The sequence below is a fragment of the Colossoma macropomum genome, unplaced genomic scaffold, assembly GCF_904425465.1.
Source record: "Colossoma macropomum unplaced genomic scaffold, Colossoma_macropomum, whole genome shotgun sequence".
Taxonomy (NCBI): domain Eukaryota; kingdom Metazoa; phylum Chordata; class Actinopteri; order Characiformes; family Serrasalmidae; genus Colossoma; species Colossoma macropomum.
The window spans coordinates 24,210,255-24,225,975 of record NW_023494787.1 but is presented as its reverse complement, the minus strand read 5'-3'; the positions used below and the strand labels follow the sequence as shown (position 1 = coordinate 24,225,975).

The following is a 15,721-nucleotide window of genomic DNA, read 5'->3' as shown; positions in this document are numbered from 1 at the left end:
TCCAAATAATCTTAGACCACTCATGAATATTGCTCCATTCTTTATGAAATGCTCACGCAGTGTACAGAAAAGGTAGCAGTTGCAAATGGTGTACAAAAAATTCCATTCCTTATGACAGCTCTAACGTATTGTTTCAAATTTCATCCTGCTTCATGCATTGTAAATCTTTTCAGATTGCTTGGTAACACTTTACTGTAGGGCATTGTTCATAAGGCTTCATGACACCTACATAAGCCCTTCATAACAATTGACATAGACTTACTTAAACATTTAGAAACACTTATGTGTTATTTGTCATAAAGGTTGCATTTGCCAGCTTCGATGACATAACATCTTTGGAGGCGACATTGATTTCTGACATTAGGTTGTATCATGACACTTTCTGAAATGAAATGAAGTAGCTCAGTGTACATCATAGTGAAAGATGCTGATAATATGACATAGCTTGCCAAAAACATTTTCTGTGGCACTAGCATAGGCAGAAATAAATATTTGGGTAGACATGTGGAAAAAGTGTATAGATAAAGTGTATAGGTACATGCAATTTCCAACAGCACTGATATCCTGCAATGTCAGAACGTCAGCCTGTTGCCTGTTCCTGACATTAGTGCAGTCATCACCCTACCAATTCCAGCACCTCCTTAAGTTGATACAAAACAAAACAGTCAACCAGAATACTGAATTTACACAAGTACAACCAATACAGCAGCACTCTTCACTATAAAGCATGCATTCCCTAACCACATGCATAACTTTTGCTCAATGAAAACAACATAACTAAACAAGCATCAGGCAGCCAAGCTGTACAAAGATGAAGAACAACACAGAAAATGTAAGAACCTAAACCTAATCATCCTAGGCTAAAGCGTACTGCCATGGCACCCATGAAAAATGTTTCTAGACCATTTATGTCTTACCTTTGATGATTTGAAGCATTGAAGAAAACATTTGATGGACATTTTGGCACAGCTCATTTTAGTTTTTGTAGCAGAAGAGCAAGTACACTGACAATTTTTTTTGCTTTTGTTTTTGGTTTTGGAATGGTAGGAAACGGCAGGCTATTCTATCAGGGTTGGAATCTCACTTTGTAATGTCCATAGTTGCCTCTTTAAACTGCAACTGGAGGTTTAATTTTAAATAGTGGCACGATGATAATGAACTGGAGGCTTGGGGCAATGGTGGAAAGCAATGATTGCTAAGCAGTGTTTGGAAGGATGAGCAAATGGGGGGGCTTGGCGGAGAGCATAATGGTTTGATTGGCCATAATACACAAACAGCACTCACAGAAAACAAATCAAATTTCATTATTTAAAAAAAATTCTGTATAAAAAATATATTCAGATTTTAAAAAAATTAAGCTTAATAAATATTGTGTCCATATTGGAATAGGCCTGCGACCAATTGGGTAAGCCTGGTGAGGTTACGTGACACATAAGTCCGTCATGACAAAACCTATTCCAACAGTTTTGTCATGATGAACTTATGTGTCATGTAACCTTACGAACACCGCCTTAAAGTAATGTGTTACCCATTACTTTTTTAAACTTTTATGAAAGTTTAATCAGTATATTATTTTTACAATTTAGTGAGCAATGGCAGCATTTTAACATTCTAATCTAAAGGAATAATCAACTTCAGTGTCCTTGTGCTTTGATAATTTGTCCAAGTAGGAGCTGCATGATTGAAAAAAAAAACTTTTGGTAAGAACAGCTCTTAGGTATGGCGTTTAAAAATGTCACTTACCTTGTTGCAAACCCAAGACATCCCATTCAAAGACAGTTCATTTGGTAATTTTGTTAATAAAATGACAGATTGATGGGTTTGATATGAAGAGCAATAGTTTCCCTTTTCCCATCAGCCTTAGATGTGTAGAGTAATTATGTAACAGCGAGGGCTATCACTGTCGAATTAAAATGCATCTCATGTCCAAGGCAGATAATGAGCCCAGCTGGAACTCTTTGCTCATTTTGCCGGTAATGAACTTTTTTTCTCCCTCCCTCAGTCTCACTTTAAGGTGTAGCTTAGTGCCTCAGCGCTGAGTGATGTGACTAATTAATAAAAAAGAGGAGTTGATATATGCGCTTCGCAGTCAAATAGTATTGCTAATTGTGTCCATTTTTCATTTAACCTCCGCATAGTGAGTCCTGCAACACAATAGGGGTTCTCTTTCTAGGCAGTGTTGATGTAAGTTTAAGATGGAGCAATGTCGGACACCAGGATGTGTGACGAATGTGCTAACTTCCTCTATGTTAACACTAATAGCTTTCTTAAGGACCTCCCCAACCTGCATCACACAGAGCCAGGTCTGCTGAGCTAGATAATATACTAAGGAAACCTTTTACAAGTAACATATTCTTTAAGTTTCAGATCTGGCAGCAAAGCTAGCTTTTACAGGGAGTCAGATCTGCTGATCTAGATGCAATACCATATAAATTTTACAAGTAGTAGGGTACACCAAATACAACTGTAACATTTTTTGTTTCTCGCAGTACCACAATAAACTATATGTGCAAATGATATGCTTTTTCCATGTTTCCACGTTTATCTATCTACAAATAAATTCTGAGTCAAAAATGTATGTATGTAGTTCATATTTTCCATGATAAGTATATGACAAGGTGCCCATTTGATGCGATACCAGAGACAGTTGTAACAGAGCAATGAGACATTGGTAACACAAATTTGTTATACTGTAAACTTTCCTATAGAATAGAAAAAGAAGTCTAACCATTTATGAGGTTTTATATTTGTCTGATCTGGAAGTTGCCATATATTCCTTTGGAAATGTGTAAGTTTTCTATATTTCAAACAAAGCTAATGCACTGCACTGAGTTAGGTTACTGAATCTTTAAGCTTCGTTTGTTGTTCTGCACCCTACAGGAAATAATCTAGAATCTTTCATTTATGTTTTATTTTGTATTCTATGACTAAGTACAAATATCCATTCCTAAACTGAATAGTAACAATAATAAACACAGTAATAGCAATAACAAACAACAGATGATTAAACAATAAAACAATAATAGCAATTAACAATGAATGACAAGCCAGTTTAATTTTAATGTTACTGAATATTTTGAATTACTGAATTGTGTGGGAGGTAACTTTAAGGTGCAGTATATGATTCTGGAAAACAATTGTTGATATTTGAACTCAAAAGCAAAACAAATGCACCCCTCCCTTCAGTGCACCTTCAGAAGCCTAACCCCCCAGATTCATGAACGCGCATTGCCAAGACGAAGGACATTTGGGCTAGCAAACTGCTTTTTTCATGGCCATGAAACCCTTTGCGAACGTTGTATAGATAAAAACCGTGACATAACGCTAGAGCAAACAACAACATAGCAAGTAATGTAACTACCCTTAGGTTGGTTGTGGATTAGCAAATTGTTGCTACAATTGCTGCTGCAAAGCTAACCAGTTGCTATCACAAATATTAGCAAATGGAACAAAACAGTATCAACCTATTTGTTCTGTGAAACACCAAAAATAAGTTAATGTTACCCACCTATCAAACAGAAGAAGAGCAACCTCCTCATCCCTTTTCATGATTTCAAACCCTCAATGAAGCTGAAGTCAGTTTCTTTTTCACCGGCTTCTTGTTGGGATTTTTCCACTCTGCCTTAAGTGATGCAGTTAGGCTTTATTCAGGTGCCTCATCTTCTTGTTCGAATCGTGCAGCAGTTCCATTCTGGCACTGCTCGATGATTTAAGGTGGAATGGGAATCTGAATAGGAGGTCAACTTTAGCCAACTTAAGCCTTGTCAACTCTTGTCCCACCACCATTGAAACACCCTTGGTGAATCTAAGAACTTCATTCTCAGTCCTTGTTCTTCAGATCTTCCCCTCTTTGACTGTTTCTCGGCCATCTCTCCTTCTTGATGACACGTGGAGTTTAGCATGTAGCCCCACCCTTTCCTGCTGTTCTGTGCACGAACATGAATGCCCCCTGTTGCTGATTGGTTGGAATAGTGTTTGTGCGTCCCAGTTCGAGGCACTTTGTTTATTTCCCAGTTAAAGAACAAGAGCTGTGCATAAACACCAGAATCTTTCCAGCGCGCACACAGAACACACGCTAGTGGACAGTGAGGAGACATTTGCTAAAATTGACAAAATGTGTATTGGTTTAAAATCATATACTACACCTTTAATCTATTCTCCGCTCCACTCCTTTAAAGTCTTCCATGAGTATGTACTGCTGGTGTAATACAGATGCTAGTGTCTGACTGGTTTGTTGCATTTAAGTTCCTCTCTCTGAAGCCTTAAATGTTAGTTGTTAAAACTTAATAATGAGAAATATGCACCACACACAAGCCAGACAATAAAGCACATTCTAGCTCGGAAGGTAGCATCATTGCCCAGGTTTGGCATTAAATGTGAGCTAGCCTTGTTGATATTTCAATTTTTGCTCATATGGGAGAAAAAACATATTGGAGTTCAGCCAGTAAGGCAGCATTTCAAACAGGTTTCTAATGAATGGCTCTCAATCAGTTCCGTCTCAGGCACTTTCATTACACAGTCCATTACTGGCATCATTCTCCTTTAAAAAAGACCACAGTATGAAATATGTCCCTGGTGAAAACAGAAAATGAACAATACTAATAAAAATGACCCCGAATATTATAACTCTACAAACCTGCTATCTCTCTGTCGTCTCTATTTAGCATTAGCATTATCTGTGCTAGCACCCAATCCAATTACCACAAAGCTAATTGTTTGCTGATTGACAGTTCCAGAGGCTAGGCAGTGTTGGGGGAAAAACTTCCAACACATCTGGTTATCAAAAATTAATTACTTTTTTAATGTAGTGTAAAGAATTTTGCTCAAATTCCCATGTTTGGATTTCTATTATCTCCCAGTGAGCCCTGAGCGATAGATTCTAAGGCAGTGGAGTGTGTCGAGCACACTTAGCATTCTCTCACAGCATAATGGGGAGAAAAGGAAAGTAAATCTGATGCAGTCACAATCCATCTCATGCAAATGACTCCGCTGATGGGGGAGACCTTACCGTCACACCTTATTGAAGATGAAAAGGTGCGAATGTTTATCTCTGTCTCTGAGACCCAAGAGCATGGCGAAGCTTTAGATAGCACCTATTGTTGTTGAGGGGTTTTTTTTTCTTTAGCATAGATATGTGGGAATGCACCTCTTTCCACTCACTCCTGGGTGCTTATAGATTCTGTGTTAGCAGCCCACACCCACAGAGGCTAAAAGAAGGTGAACAGAGCTTCAGGTCTAATGTACATAAAGCACAGCTAGAAAGGGAGCAGATCTGAGGGAGCTATGCCAAACAACTGTGACCCCCATATTAAAAACCTTCAAAGTCAGCCCATGTACGTCCCATGAAATAGCAAAAAAAATCAATGAGCTTTTCTCGGATGACTTACAAATGTCTGTACTTTTTTGAGCAGTCTGTCTGTCTACCCTCCATACACCTGCTCTAAAAGGCCGTCTCAGGCCTCATGCTTTTTTTTGTGAGCTAGGGTACCTCATGCCATCCTTTGATCGTATTGAGTGGATATTGGAGACTGCTCTTTGATCTTCCTCCGTCTCGTCTTTTCACCTCTCTCCAGCTTCAGCATCGAGCCCAACTACGACTTCTTATACATCTATGATGGGCCGGACAGCAACAGCCCTCTGATCGGCAGCTTCCAGGACAGCAAACTTCCCGAGCGGATCGAGAGCAGCTCCAACACCATGCATCTAGCCTTCCGCAGTGACGGCTCTGTCAGCTACACCGGCTTTCACCTGGAGTACAAAGGTATGCTATTGAAAGGTGGCTGACATTTACGTTTATAAAAGACAGTTCATTCACTAAGAAAGCCTTTCATTAGTCACATTATGGACAGGGATGGATATATTTGAGGTTATATTTCATCTGTTTATATTGTAAGTGAATTTGATATTGAACTTTAAGGAACTTAAAGAATAGATTTTCTTCCAGCCAGCAATTTCCAGTAATTTCCCTGTACTTAGATAAGAAGAGAAAACTCTTTGACTCAAAGGACATTCATACTATAAGCCAATGGGAAGGTACCCATTGACTTCTTTTATAAGCATATTTTAAGCCATCAGATTTTTTGTTATTCTTTTAAATAAGAACAGGGAAACAAAATCAGCTGTATGTTACAGATTTGACAGAGATTAGATGTTAGAAAGAAAGTGCTTTAATGTTGCAGAATTCAAGTTGTTAATTTTCAGAAGTCTTTGGAAAACTCATCCTTGATGAAAAAAAGTATAAATATAGTGTGGTTAGCTGACAAAATTATTAAGCAATATTTGCAGTCTTTAGCCCTATCTCTTGTTATCTACTCTAAGTGTCATCCTTGCGCCTTTCTCCTCTTTTTCCCATGAAGCCAAGCTGAGGGAATCATGCTTTGACCCAGGCAGTGTAATGAATGGCACACGGCTTGGCAGTGACTATAAGTTGGGGTCCACAGTGACGTTCTACTGTGAAGCAGGCTATGTCCTTCAGGGCTACTCCACCCTCACCTGCATAATGGGAGATGATGGCAGACCCGGCTGGAACAGAGTCTTACCCAGCTGTCAAGGTAAACACCAGGAGAAGAAAGTTATACAAAAAGTGAGATTTCTAGGGGCTGTAAAAATTGTTATATGAATGCTGTGACATATGTTTATGTTTGAGTCAAAACTAAAAAGACAAGAGGTGTAATTTATGCTTAGGAAATGAACATAGCATGTTCTGTTCTGCTGAACACATGTAATTACTGTATGTGTGTGCTCAGGAGTTAACCGTGTGTTCCATATGTTTGTGTGTACAGCACCTTGTGGCAGCCGCTCTACAGGAACAGAAGGAACCGTTCTATCCCCAAACTTCCCCAGAAACTACACCGCAGGCCACAGCTGTGTATACTCCATCTCTGTGCCCAGGGAGTTCGGTAAGAGATTGCACCTTTTAATTTTAATTTAAATTAAAATTCCATTCCTCAGATTATATAATATTAAGTACTATTCACAAGGACATGGTTTTTTTAAATGTAGTTTGAAGCAGGGAGATCAAGTCATCATTGAAAGTGCAACATTGTCTTGTCAGTTTCGTGTTTGGTGTTGGTTGAGCAGTCAGAATAAGTGCACCTTCACATTCTGTTTCATTCAACCATACAAAATCCTCTCTGTTCCAAGTAAGCAGGGTAGAAATTCCTGTGTGGATTACACACCCTCTCTTTCTGCATTCATTTGGGCTCATGGATTTATCGTTTCCAAGAAAGGAGGTGCTCAGTGGTAACTTAGCAACTAGCTGCCAATTTTCTGTCTTACACTTGAAAAGTTGAAATGCATGCTGGGTGCATTGCTGGAGCTGAAGGCTTCTCTACAGTATTAATATTTAATGGGCTGAAATTGTAAACTGTGCTCAACATTCCAGTGACACTCCGTCTGGCCTAACTAAACTTTCACCCATCAGCATGCACACTACAATTAGAACAATTCATTATTACTTCAGAGAATAATGATGGCAGTGACACATCAGTGACCTGTGTTTAAAATGCCTCCCCTGTTCCCATCGTTCTTGCCTCATCCTCATCTGTCTGAAGTGCCATTCTGGTTCTTTTAAGAGGACTGACGCTTGTCTTATGATGCAAGTGACAGAAGAAGCCATTAATGTTGTTTTTTTAGCCATGTATTTTTTAGTTTTCAAATTTTCAAAACTGTTCATGAACACAAACCACAGCCATGAAGAAGTAGCTCTTCCAAGGCAATGCTTATACGGTTTACATGTTTTGTTGATGTTTTAGGTGAAAATAAGTTAGCACATCCAATGTAGAGAACACACTTCTGCACATTTTAATACACAGTTACTACATTAATAAGCAGTTTACATGTTTACTATCTTATGTTTTATTTTTTCCACTAAGTTAAACTCAAATAAAGCAAATAAATAGAAATTGTGCACTAACATTTACAGAAAATCAACAAAACATGTAATTTGATCAGTAGTTGACATTTGCCCATGGCTACATATAGAACTGTGACAGTTCAAAGAATCACTTGAATACATAAAGTTTTTGCATGATTAAATGGTTCTTCTCTGTAACAGAAAACAAGAACCTTTTAAAAATGATTCTGTATAACGCCAAGGATTTGCAGTTGTTACAGATATAAGTTATAAAACCTTTTCTTGACAAGAGTGCACTTCTGAGGGTATTAACAGGGATTTAAGAAGAAAGGTTCTGCTGCAGTCGGCTTCTACTCTTCTGAGAAGACTTTGCACTAGATGTTGGAACATTGCTTTGAGGATTTGATTGCATTTGGCCACAAGAGTATTAAAGAGGTCAGATACTGACTGTGGCATGCGCCAGTCCCTGGAGCCCCAGTGACAGCCGTGGGAACCGTCTGGAAGGAGGGGCCGGCACCCCGAGCACAGGCGAAACTGCCTAAAGACAGCGGGGAGAGACTGACCTCCGAGATGGGTGGCAGGGCTTGGGACTCAGGCACCATCCCCCACTCCCTTATGGTCTCTCCCTGATGTCAAGGGGTTTGGTTAAGTTTTACAGCATTTTACTATGGATGTGGTCTTAAAACAGTGCTTCAGAAGTCCAATCTGAAATCCCCAGTACCCAAACCATAGGCAACACTGGCAAAGAAACAACCGACTAAGGCAGAAACCTTGAGATAAGCCATGCCTCTACATTGCATTTCATGTTCTACTGACCCAGTATCTTTAGTTTGTGTTCCTTGAAGCCAGTCCAAGTACTTCCAAACTGTCTATCAGTGTAGGATCACAGCTGCTGTAAAGAGTTTAGCGCTCGTTGTGCAGTGCTAACGGATAGAAGCTGGACTTAGGGATTACTCCAAATATCTTTTCCCTGTGACCCAGTCCTGTCAATCAGCCCACTATACAGAACTCAGTGCCTAGGCTTCTACACATCCTGCTAAAATGGAGCGGCTTTGTCCTCCAAACCTGGCACAAAGGCTGCCACTGTTCTCAGAAGGTTTTTCACTCTTAGGGTATCTCAAGGGGTCCAAACTAAAGAACTCCCTCAACGTCACTATCTGTTTTCATAAGCTGTTATGGGTATTCCAGATCCTCCACTCAGGCATCATTTACGACTGCGTGGGCCGTGTGTGATGGCTCCCCGCAGGGCTCTTTCTGGCCATTGGCCTATTCACAGACTAATGGAGGGCTCTGTGGGATGGAAGGCTCTAAACAAGACTGATGTCATTTGAAATGAAGACGTGATGAGTGCAAAGTGAAGGTGAAAGGCTGATGGCTTTGCGACCGAAGAGTGTGAAGAGTGAAAAATGTGCAGTCGCTGCCTGAGGTGTCTGCTAGCCTTCTGAAACATATACTTTACTCACATACTGGTTATATGACACACTATGAGCATGAGGCTGTTGTTCATGGACTGTATGTTTAAACCTGTGATCATTGACTGATCACTGTGCAAATTATATAAACTGTCATATCCAACCTAACTTTTATTACACCATTTGAAAATTCCAGCTGTGTGGTAATGTCATGATGAATGAACCAATAGAAATAGTTCTAAGTTACTTGGAATAAAGTCTTATTCCATTAAGATATAGTACTCAGAGACCACATTCTGTTTATTCAATTTCCAGTATGAACGGCCATTTCGTACAAGTTATTCATTTTTTCAGCATCAGGAAGCAACCAGAAAACAAATAATTAATATAAATTTGCTTGGAGCCTCAACAAGTAAATAGAATGTCAAATTTTGCGGCGTTTAGTGTGTCCACTCTTTTCCTTTTGTTAAGGTTCCTGTAATTGCATCATCCATTCTTTTCAGTGGATTTTTTCAGCTTTGAAAGAAATCTGCTGGGATATTTTTTCACACCTAAGTTCAGTCTTAGCAATTGGTTGCACTTAGAAATTGATTTCTACTCACTGAATGTGAGGTAAACTTAAAAACATGTAGTGATGTTGAGCTCTGCACTGCGTGGTCAGTCCATTGTTCTTAAAACCCCAGCAGCTTTTTTGTTGATTTGCAGATTTTTTTCTTTTTTGTCTATTTTCTTTTCTTCTGAAAATGTGTAACTTGCACTTAATGGTCATTGACTCCAAATCACATTATAGTGATCTCAGACTTTTGCACAGTACTGTAAATTAATGTACAGTTTAAAGCCATAATTATGGACATACAAGCCCATTTAATGACAGCAGCAGTGTTATTTCAACATATCACCTAATTGAACACTCCATTTGCACTAAAATACTTTTAAACAACCACTTTGCTAAGAAATCAAGGGTGGTAAATCCTGATACATTTTTGACAATAGTTCTCTCTTGAAATGCGTTTTATGTGTAGACAAATTTCATATGTGGCTTAGCCTAAAGGGAAACTGGCCCCGTGTGTATTCCAATTGATTTTTTTTTTTTTGCCACATCCAATGAGAAATCATAGCTCTTAGGTTGTATCTATTATATACACTGAGGCAGTGTTTTAGTTTTTGATGGAGTCAGCACCCAAAGGCATTGGTGTGCGTCAGGGTATTGTTTTGTAATACACTTTCTCCAAGGATTTTCTGATAGCTGTCAAGTTTAATGAGCTAGGATGACATTCTAGGTCCCACTTTTAGTCTAACTGAGAGATCTAGACCATGGTAAAGCTTGTTTTTTCCCATGGGAACACCAACAACATATCTGAACAAACGATCAATAGGGACCAAAATAGAGTGAGGAAATGCAGGCACTGTATGTGCTCTGGTTTTAAGTTGGAGGCTTGGTGGGGAACACAGAGACAGCGAGAGAGACATGCTTCAGTAATTTCATTGGATTTGCAGCTCAGGTAATACGGATCGTGGATACACGCATAGAGACCTGTATTTTCGTCTGTCACTACATTTTCTGCTATTAGCAACAATTGATCTTAGGCCAAACGAGGAAGAATGAAATGCATATATATTTGCGATTCAAAAACAGCAGGCAACATCTCACTGAGTTGTTTCAATACTACCTCGGTCAATCGATTAATACACTGTCAGAAAAAAGGTACTGTGTGTGTATCTGTGTGTATTTGTAAAAGGTAGTGTAAATATACCTTCTAAGGTACTATAGTGTACCTTAAATAAGTTTTTGCTGGAGGAAAGGTACGTACCTTGTATTCTTGTACCTTTCATAAGCTAATGTTTTAAAACAGAACAATATAATACAAGGCTGGAGGCAAGATAGGGTGTGGGTAGTCAATGCAACTTAGAAATGTATATATATAAATTCAGTAAAATATGGTACAGTTGTGTTCTTTATGTTCCCTAACTAAACATACTGAAGGCGTGCCCTTGAGGGTATCGCCCCAGTGAAAGCTTAGTACCTTTTTCTGAGAGTGTACAGTTGTGTTGTCTTTATCTGTGTTGTAAGAAAAAAGAGAGAGAGAGAGAAATACAGTAGAGAGAGAGCTAGCTAGGCTGGTAGGTGCCTCTGTCACTAAGCTTCTGCATGGTGGACTCCTGCTGGGGGGGAGCTGTGTATTATCATGCACCTGAAGTACTGTCAAACATCTAGGGTGAGCAAGGGAGCGATTAAGGGCTTAATGTGTCTTCTAGAACAAAGCCAGGCCTGAGCGTGTATAACTGTGCAGAGATGAAAACCTTAGCGGTGTGTCAGAATGGCTTTAGGTTGTCGGATATAAAGACCAGCGTTGAAGCACATCATCTCACCCAAACTATTTCAGTTTAGGACGCGCTTTGAAAATAGCTTTCTCTCATTCTCTGGGGGTGGTCAACAGAGCGCATGGGTGGCTCCTTAGCTAAACATTCTGATTGGCTGAGGCACAAACTGGGCCAAGAACTACTATAAAGGGATATAAATATCTGATCTTGATTACGATTTTTTAGGAAAACCATCATGAAATCTCAGGTTTCACCAAGATTCAGTTAAACCCAATTATTTTCTTATGATTCAAAAATATTTAAAAAATACACTGAATACAAAACTGTGAATGGAATAACACTTCCTATCATTTAAAGTTTTTTTATATTGTTGTGAGGGAATTCAAGCCCACTCTTCTTTCTTTGCAGAACTGCTGTAATTTAGATATATCGGTAGGTTTTCAATCATCAACTGCTGATTTGAGGCCCTGCCTCAGCATCTCAATTGGATTCAAGTCAGGACTTTCACAAAGCCACTCCAAAACATTGATTTTGTTTTTTTCAGCCATTATGTGGATTTGCTTTTCAGGTTTTGGATGATCGTCTTGCTGCATAACCTGATTGTGTTTCAGCTTCAGCTCATGAACAGATGAGCAGACACTCTCCTTAAACTAATGGTTTGGCAAAAAAAATCACATTTACACAATTTTCCACTTACAACCAGACAAAAACATATTTGGCGTCCAAATGTTGCTGCTTTATGCACTTGGACTACAAACCTAAGACTGCTAACAAACACTAGAAGTCAATAGTCTCCCAAATAAGTCCACAAAACGTCTGTCAATCCGTTCAAACCACATCTGGGTTTTCAATAAGGTCATGCAGACCTGTCAGTGTGGTTTGGGACACAGTGTGGCTTACTGTAACTATGAAAATGAACGAAATGTCACTGTGTACATTAGCTGAATGCAGTAAAAGAATTTATGGTTTGTTCAATAATAGGAAGTTTTCCAGGTCCCAAGGCAGCAAAACACCCCACTTTCCCACTACCACCACCATGTTTGCATGTTGGTGTGATGTTCCAGTTACATAAAGGGACCTGAGATGTCCTAAAAAGTGACACTTTGGACTGGTTTGTCTGAAGAACATTGTCCCAAAAGATCTAGGTTTTCTGCAAATATGAGAGTGAGGTGTGAATCATCACGATGCATCAATGTATTTTACGCCCACACTGGACTGTACAGGTAAGTTGAGTTCAGTTCACTCAAAAGGCTTTGTATCTGCCTTATAATTTTGAGATTATTAGGTACAGGTATAAGTACAGGGTTTGTACTTGAGTAGATAACAATTCATGCTGGAGATGTTGTGAAAGCAATCCTGAATAATTTGGGGCTTTTTTTAAAAAACACAGGAGTGTTGTCAGAATGGTGGTAGTTCTCTAAGTGCCAGATACTCACCACTCACCTGTAATCACGCACTCTCCAGTGGCTTCAGAGCAACTCTGTGGAACCAGATGTCTTTACACATCTACAAATCATGGCTCTCACGACTCCAGGCCTCCACCCGCCTCTCCAAAACATGCGCATGGCAAGCTTCCACTCTTGGTTTCATCAGCAGTGTGCAGTGCTACAGCTCTGCCGTTAAAAATGCAGCATTCCACAGCCTTTTTTTATGTTTCATTATTCTGTCAGAAAGAATGATAGCAGCAATATTTCAGACAATGACAGGTTTGGTCTAAGAGATGCATTATTCAGTACAGAGCTCTCCCCCTCCCCCACAGCCCCATCATTCTGTCTTCCCCCCTCCACCTCTCGGGTCCCAGAGAGTCGACGTGAACTCCATCCTCAGTCATGGCCAGTGGGGAGTGAGTGTAATGATCTCTCACTGTTAAATATTGCACACAAGCACCAGCAACGTTCAGTCGCTAAATTAGAGTTACATCAGCTACTGGTGTTTTTCATCCGGCTTGCTGCAGGCCTTACATGTACGCTCAAAGGGCTTTAATTGTTGTTCGGAGGATTGAGCTGAATGCTGCTTTCACCGCTTAAGACGGTAAACATTAGTTTAGTAAAACACCATCACATTTCACCAGGTGAAAGTAATGTGACATGTTAAGGACCTTTGCGTGCGCTCTTAGTTTGATTTTTGCTGTGTTAATTAAAGTGTTAGCTTGTCTTGCTGTCCTTTAGGCCAAGCGCAACGCTTAATCAGGCATAAGCCTACACTGTTCTTAAATATATGCTCTGCTCTTTGCATAAGAATTTGCTCTACTCTTCCGTCATGTCTCAAACTAGCATTTTCAGCAGTGTTAATGGATGCTTTTAGTTTCTGACATTTTCCAGACAAGTACTCATTACTTTCCCCGCCCCTCTAAATGTCAGTTAGCAGTGATTAATACACAAGTTTTTCCATCATCTACAGCTCAGTGTCTAAGAGAAAAAGAGACTTATCTTTGGTGAACTCATCTAGTTGCAGCCAGTCAAGCCAAAGATGATGAAACACAAAAAAGCCTTTCCTTTATACACAAGTATAAGGCTTCCATACTCCTTCGAGCCTCCTGCAACTTCAGTCATTCTGGTATCCTTCACAATCCTATTAATGTTTCCTGGATATTTTTAGCTCACTTTATCATTCCCTTATGGCAGAAGTCTCATGTCAATCATGAACTTGTGTGGACTTTTAACAGGCTGAGAGTAAAGATCCATCCCACACAGACATTTCAAATATAAAGTGAAGGCTGTTGAGAAAAGAGAGAAAAATAGCCTCCGCTTTGCCTGTTTTTATCTGCTCTATGCCTGTAGAGACTCCACAGAAGAGTGGCTTTTGCTTTGTACTACACTGGTGAGGCTGAGAGGTCTTTTTTTGTTCTTTGGCACTGACTAACATTCAGAAATGCAGTGCCATCGTGGTCCATTGAGGTGGAGAAAGCTTCATCTGGCCTAGTTGTATTTTCCAGGCTTCATATGGATCATTGTCCTTGAGGAAATGTATCAGCATTGGTTATGCTGTTTTCTAGTAGGCATGAATCTAATGATTCAGCAGGGAAGAACTGCTAATAAACTCAATTCACTCTTGTTGCATTGCATTAGTGAGAGATATGAAGAGAATATGGAGTTATGCGCTTTCATATAAGTAGCGAATATAAGTAGCAGCTTTGGGTGGGACGTGAATACAAAGCAGCTACTGTGCGCGCAGACCTATGAATGTACAATGTCAGCTTTAATTTGAAGACGCAGTGAATAAATTATATAGGAATAAAGGGTATACATAGGCTCACCATATCTCTCTTCTGAATAACTGGAGAAATGAACAGAATCTTGAGTAAAGTTGTTAAAGTCACTGGTACCAGCCATGTAATACAGCCATTTTAAATTCTTGCTTGTTTTCAGTGGTTTTCACTTCAGTCTTGTCTTCAGTAAGTGAAATGCATGCTCAGTAGGATTCAGCTTAAATAACTAACATGGCTGGTCAGAGACCTTCCACTTTTTGGCTCTGAAAAAGTGACCTTAGCAGTATATTTCAGGTCTTTGCCTGCTGCAAGGCCAAGCACTGTCCATTAAGTTTAATGTAATTAAACAAGCTGAAGTAGAATATGCTTTTGCTATAGCAAAGTCATCAGCAAATTTTAATGACAGTTGCATAGATATTTTTCGGCATTCACCCTAAACACTGATTTTGCATAAAAGTAAAATGTGAATCATTTTTCCAGTGCTTTTTGACTACTGAGGTATAAGTTTATACCTACTTGTTAATGTGTATAAGTCACACTGGGCGTCTGTAATATAAAAGTTATATAAGCATAGTATAATATAACATGATATAAACAACTCACCATAAGAGCTAGCCAGGCTAAAGTACATCCTCCAAATGGCAGGGTTAAAAGTTACAGTGTACCAACTAAAAATAAACAAAAATAAACAATATACACAGATGCACAGGTTCATCAAAAAACAAACTACTAATGTCATGGTATTTACATTTTTTGTGCTATTTGCTCTTCTACTTTGTGGTCAAAAATTCATTTGCCACATTTGTCGCAGTCTCTGTTCATTAATCATATTTCTTTTTTATGAATATCTTCTATCTATTTATGGTGGAAAGCTTGTTTGGCACAAACAACATAGAACTATATTGAATTAATTGCATTTTGCAT

The 15,721-nt window shown here is 39.2% G+C and overlaps 1 protein-coding gene across 1 annotated transcript in view; it reads left to right on the top strand.

Moving 5' to 3' along the window:
* Positions 1-15,721, top strand: part of csmd3b (CUB and Sushi multiple domains 3b) — a 554,192-nt gene that overhangs the window by 400,770 nt on the left and 137,701 nt on the right. The window contains exons 29-31 of the mRNA XM_036566609.1: positions 5,574-5,761; positions 6,357-6,551; positions 6,783-6,899. Coding sequence (XP_036422502.1) covers positions 5,574-5,761; positions 6,357-6,551; positions 6,783-6,899 — 500 coding nt within the window. The remainder of the gene's footprint in view (positions 1-5,573; positions 5,762-6,356; positions 6,552-6,782; positions 6,900-15,721) is intronic.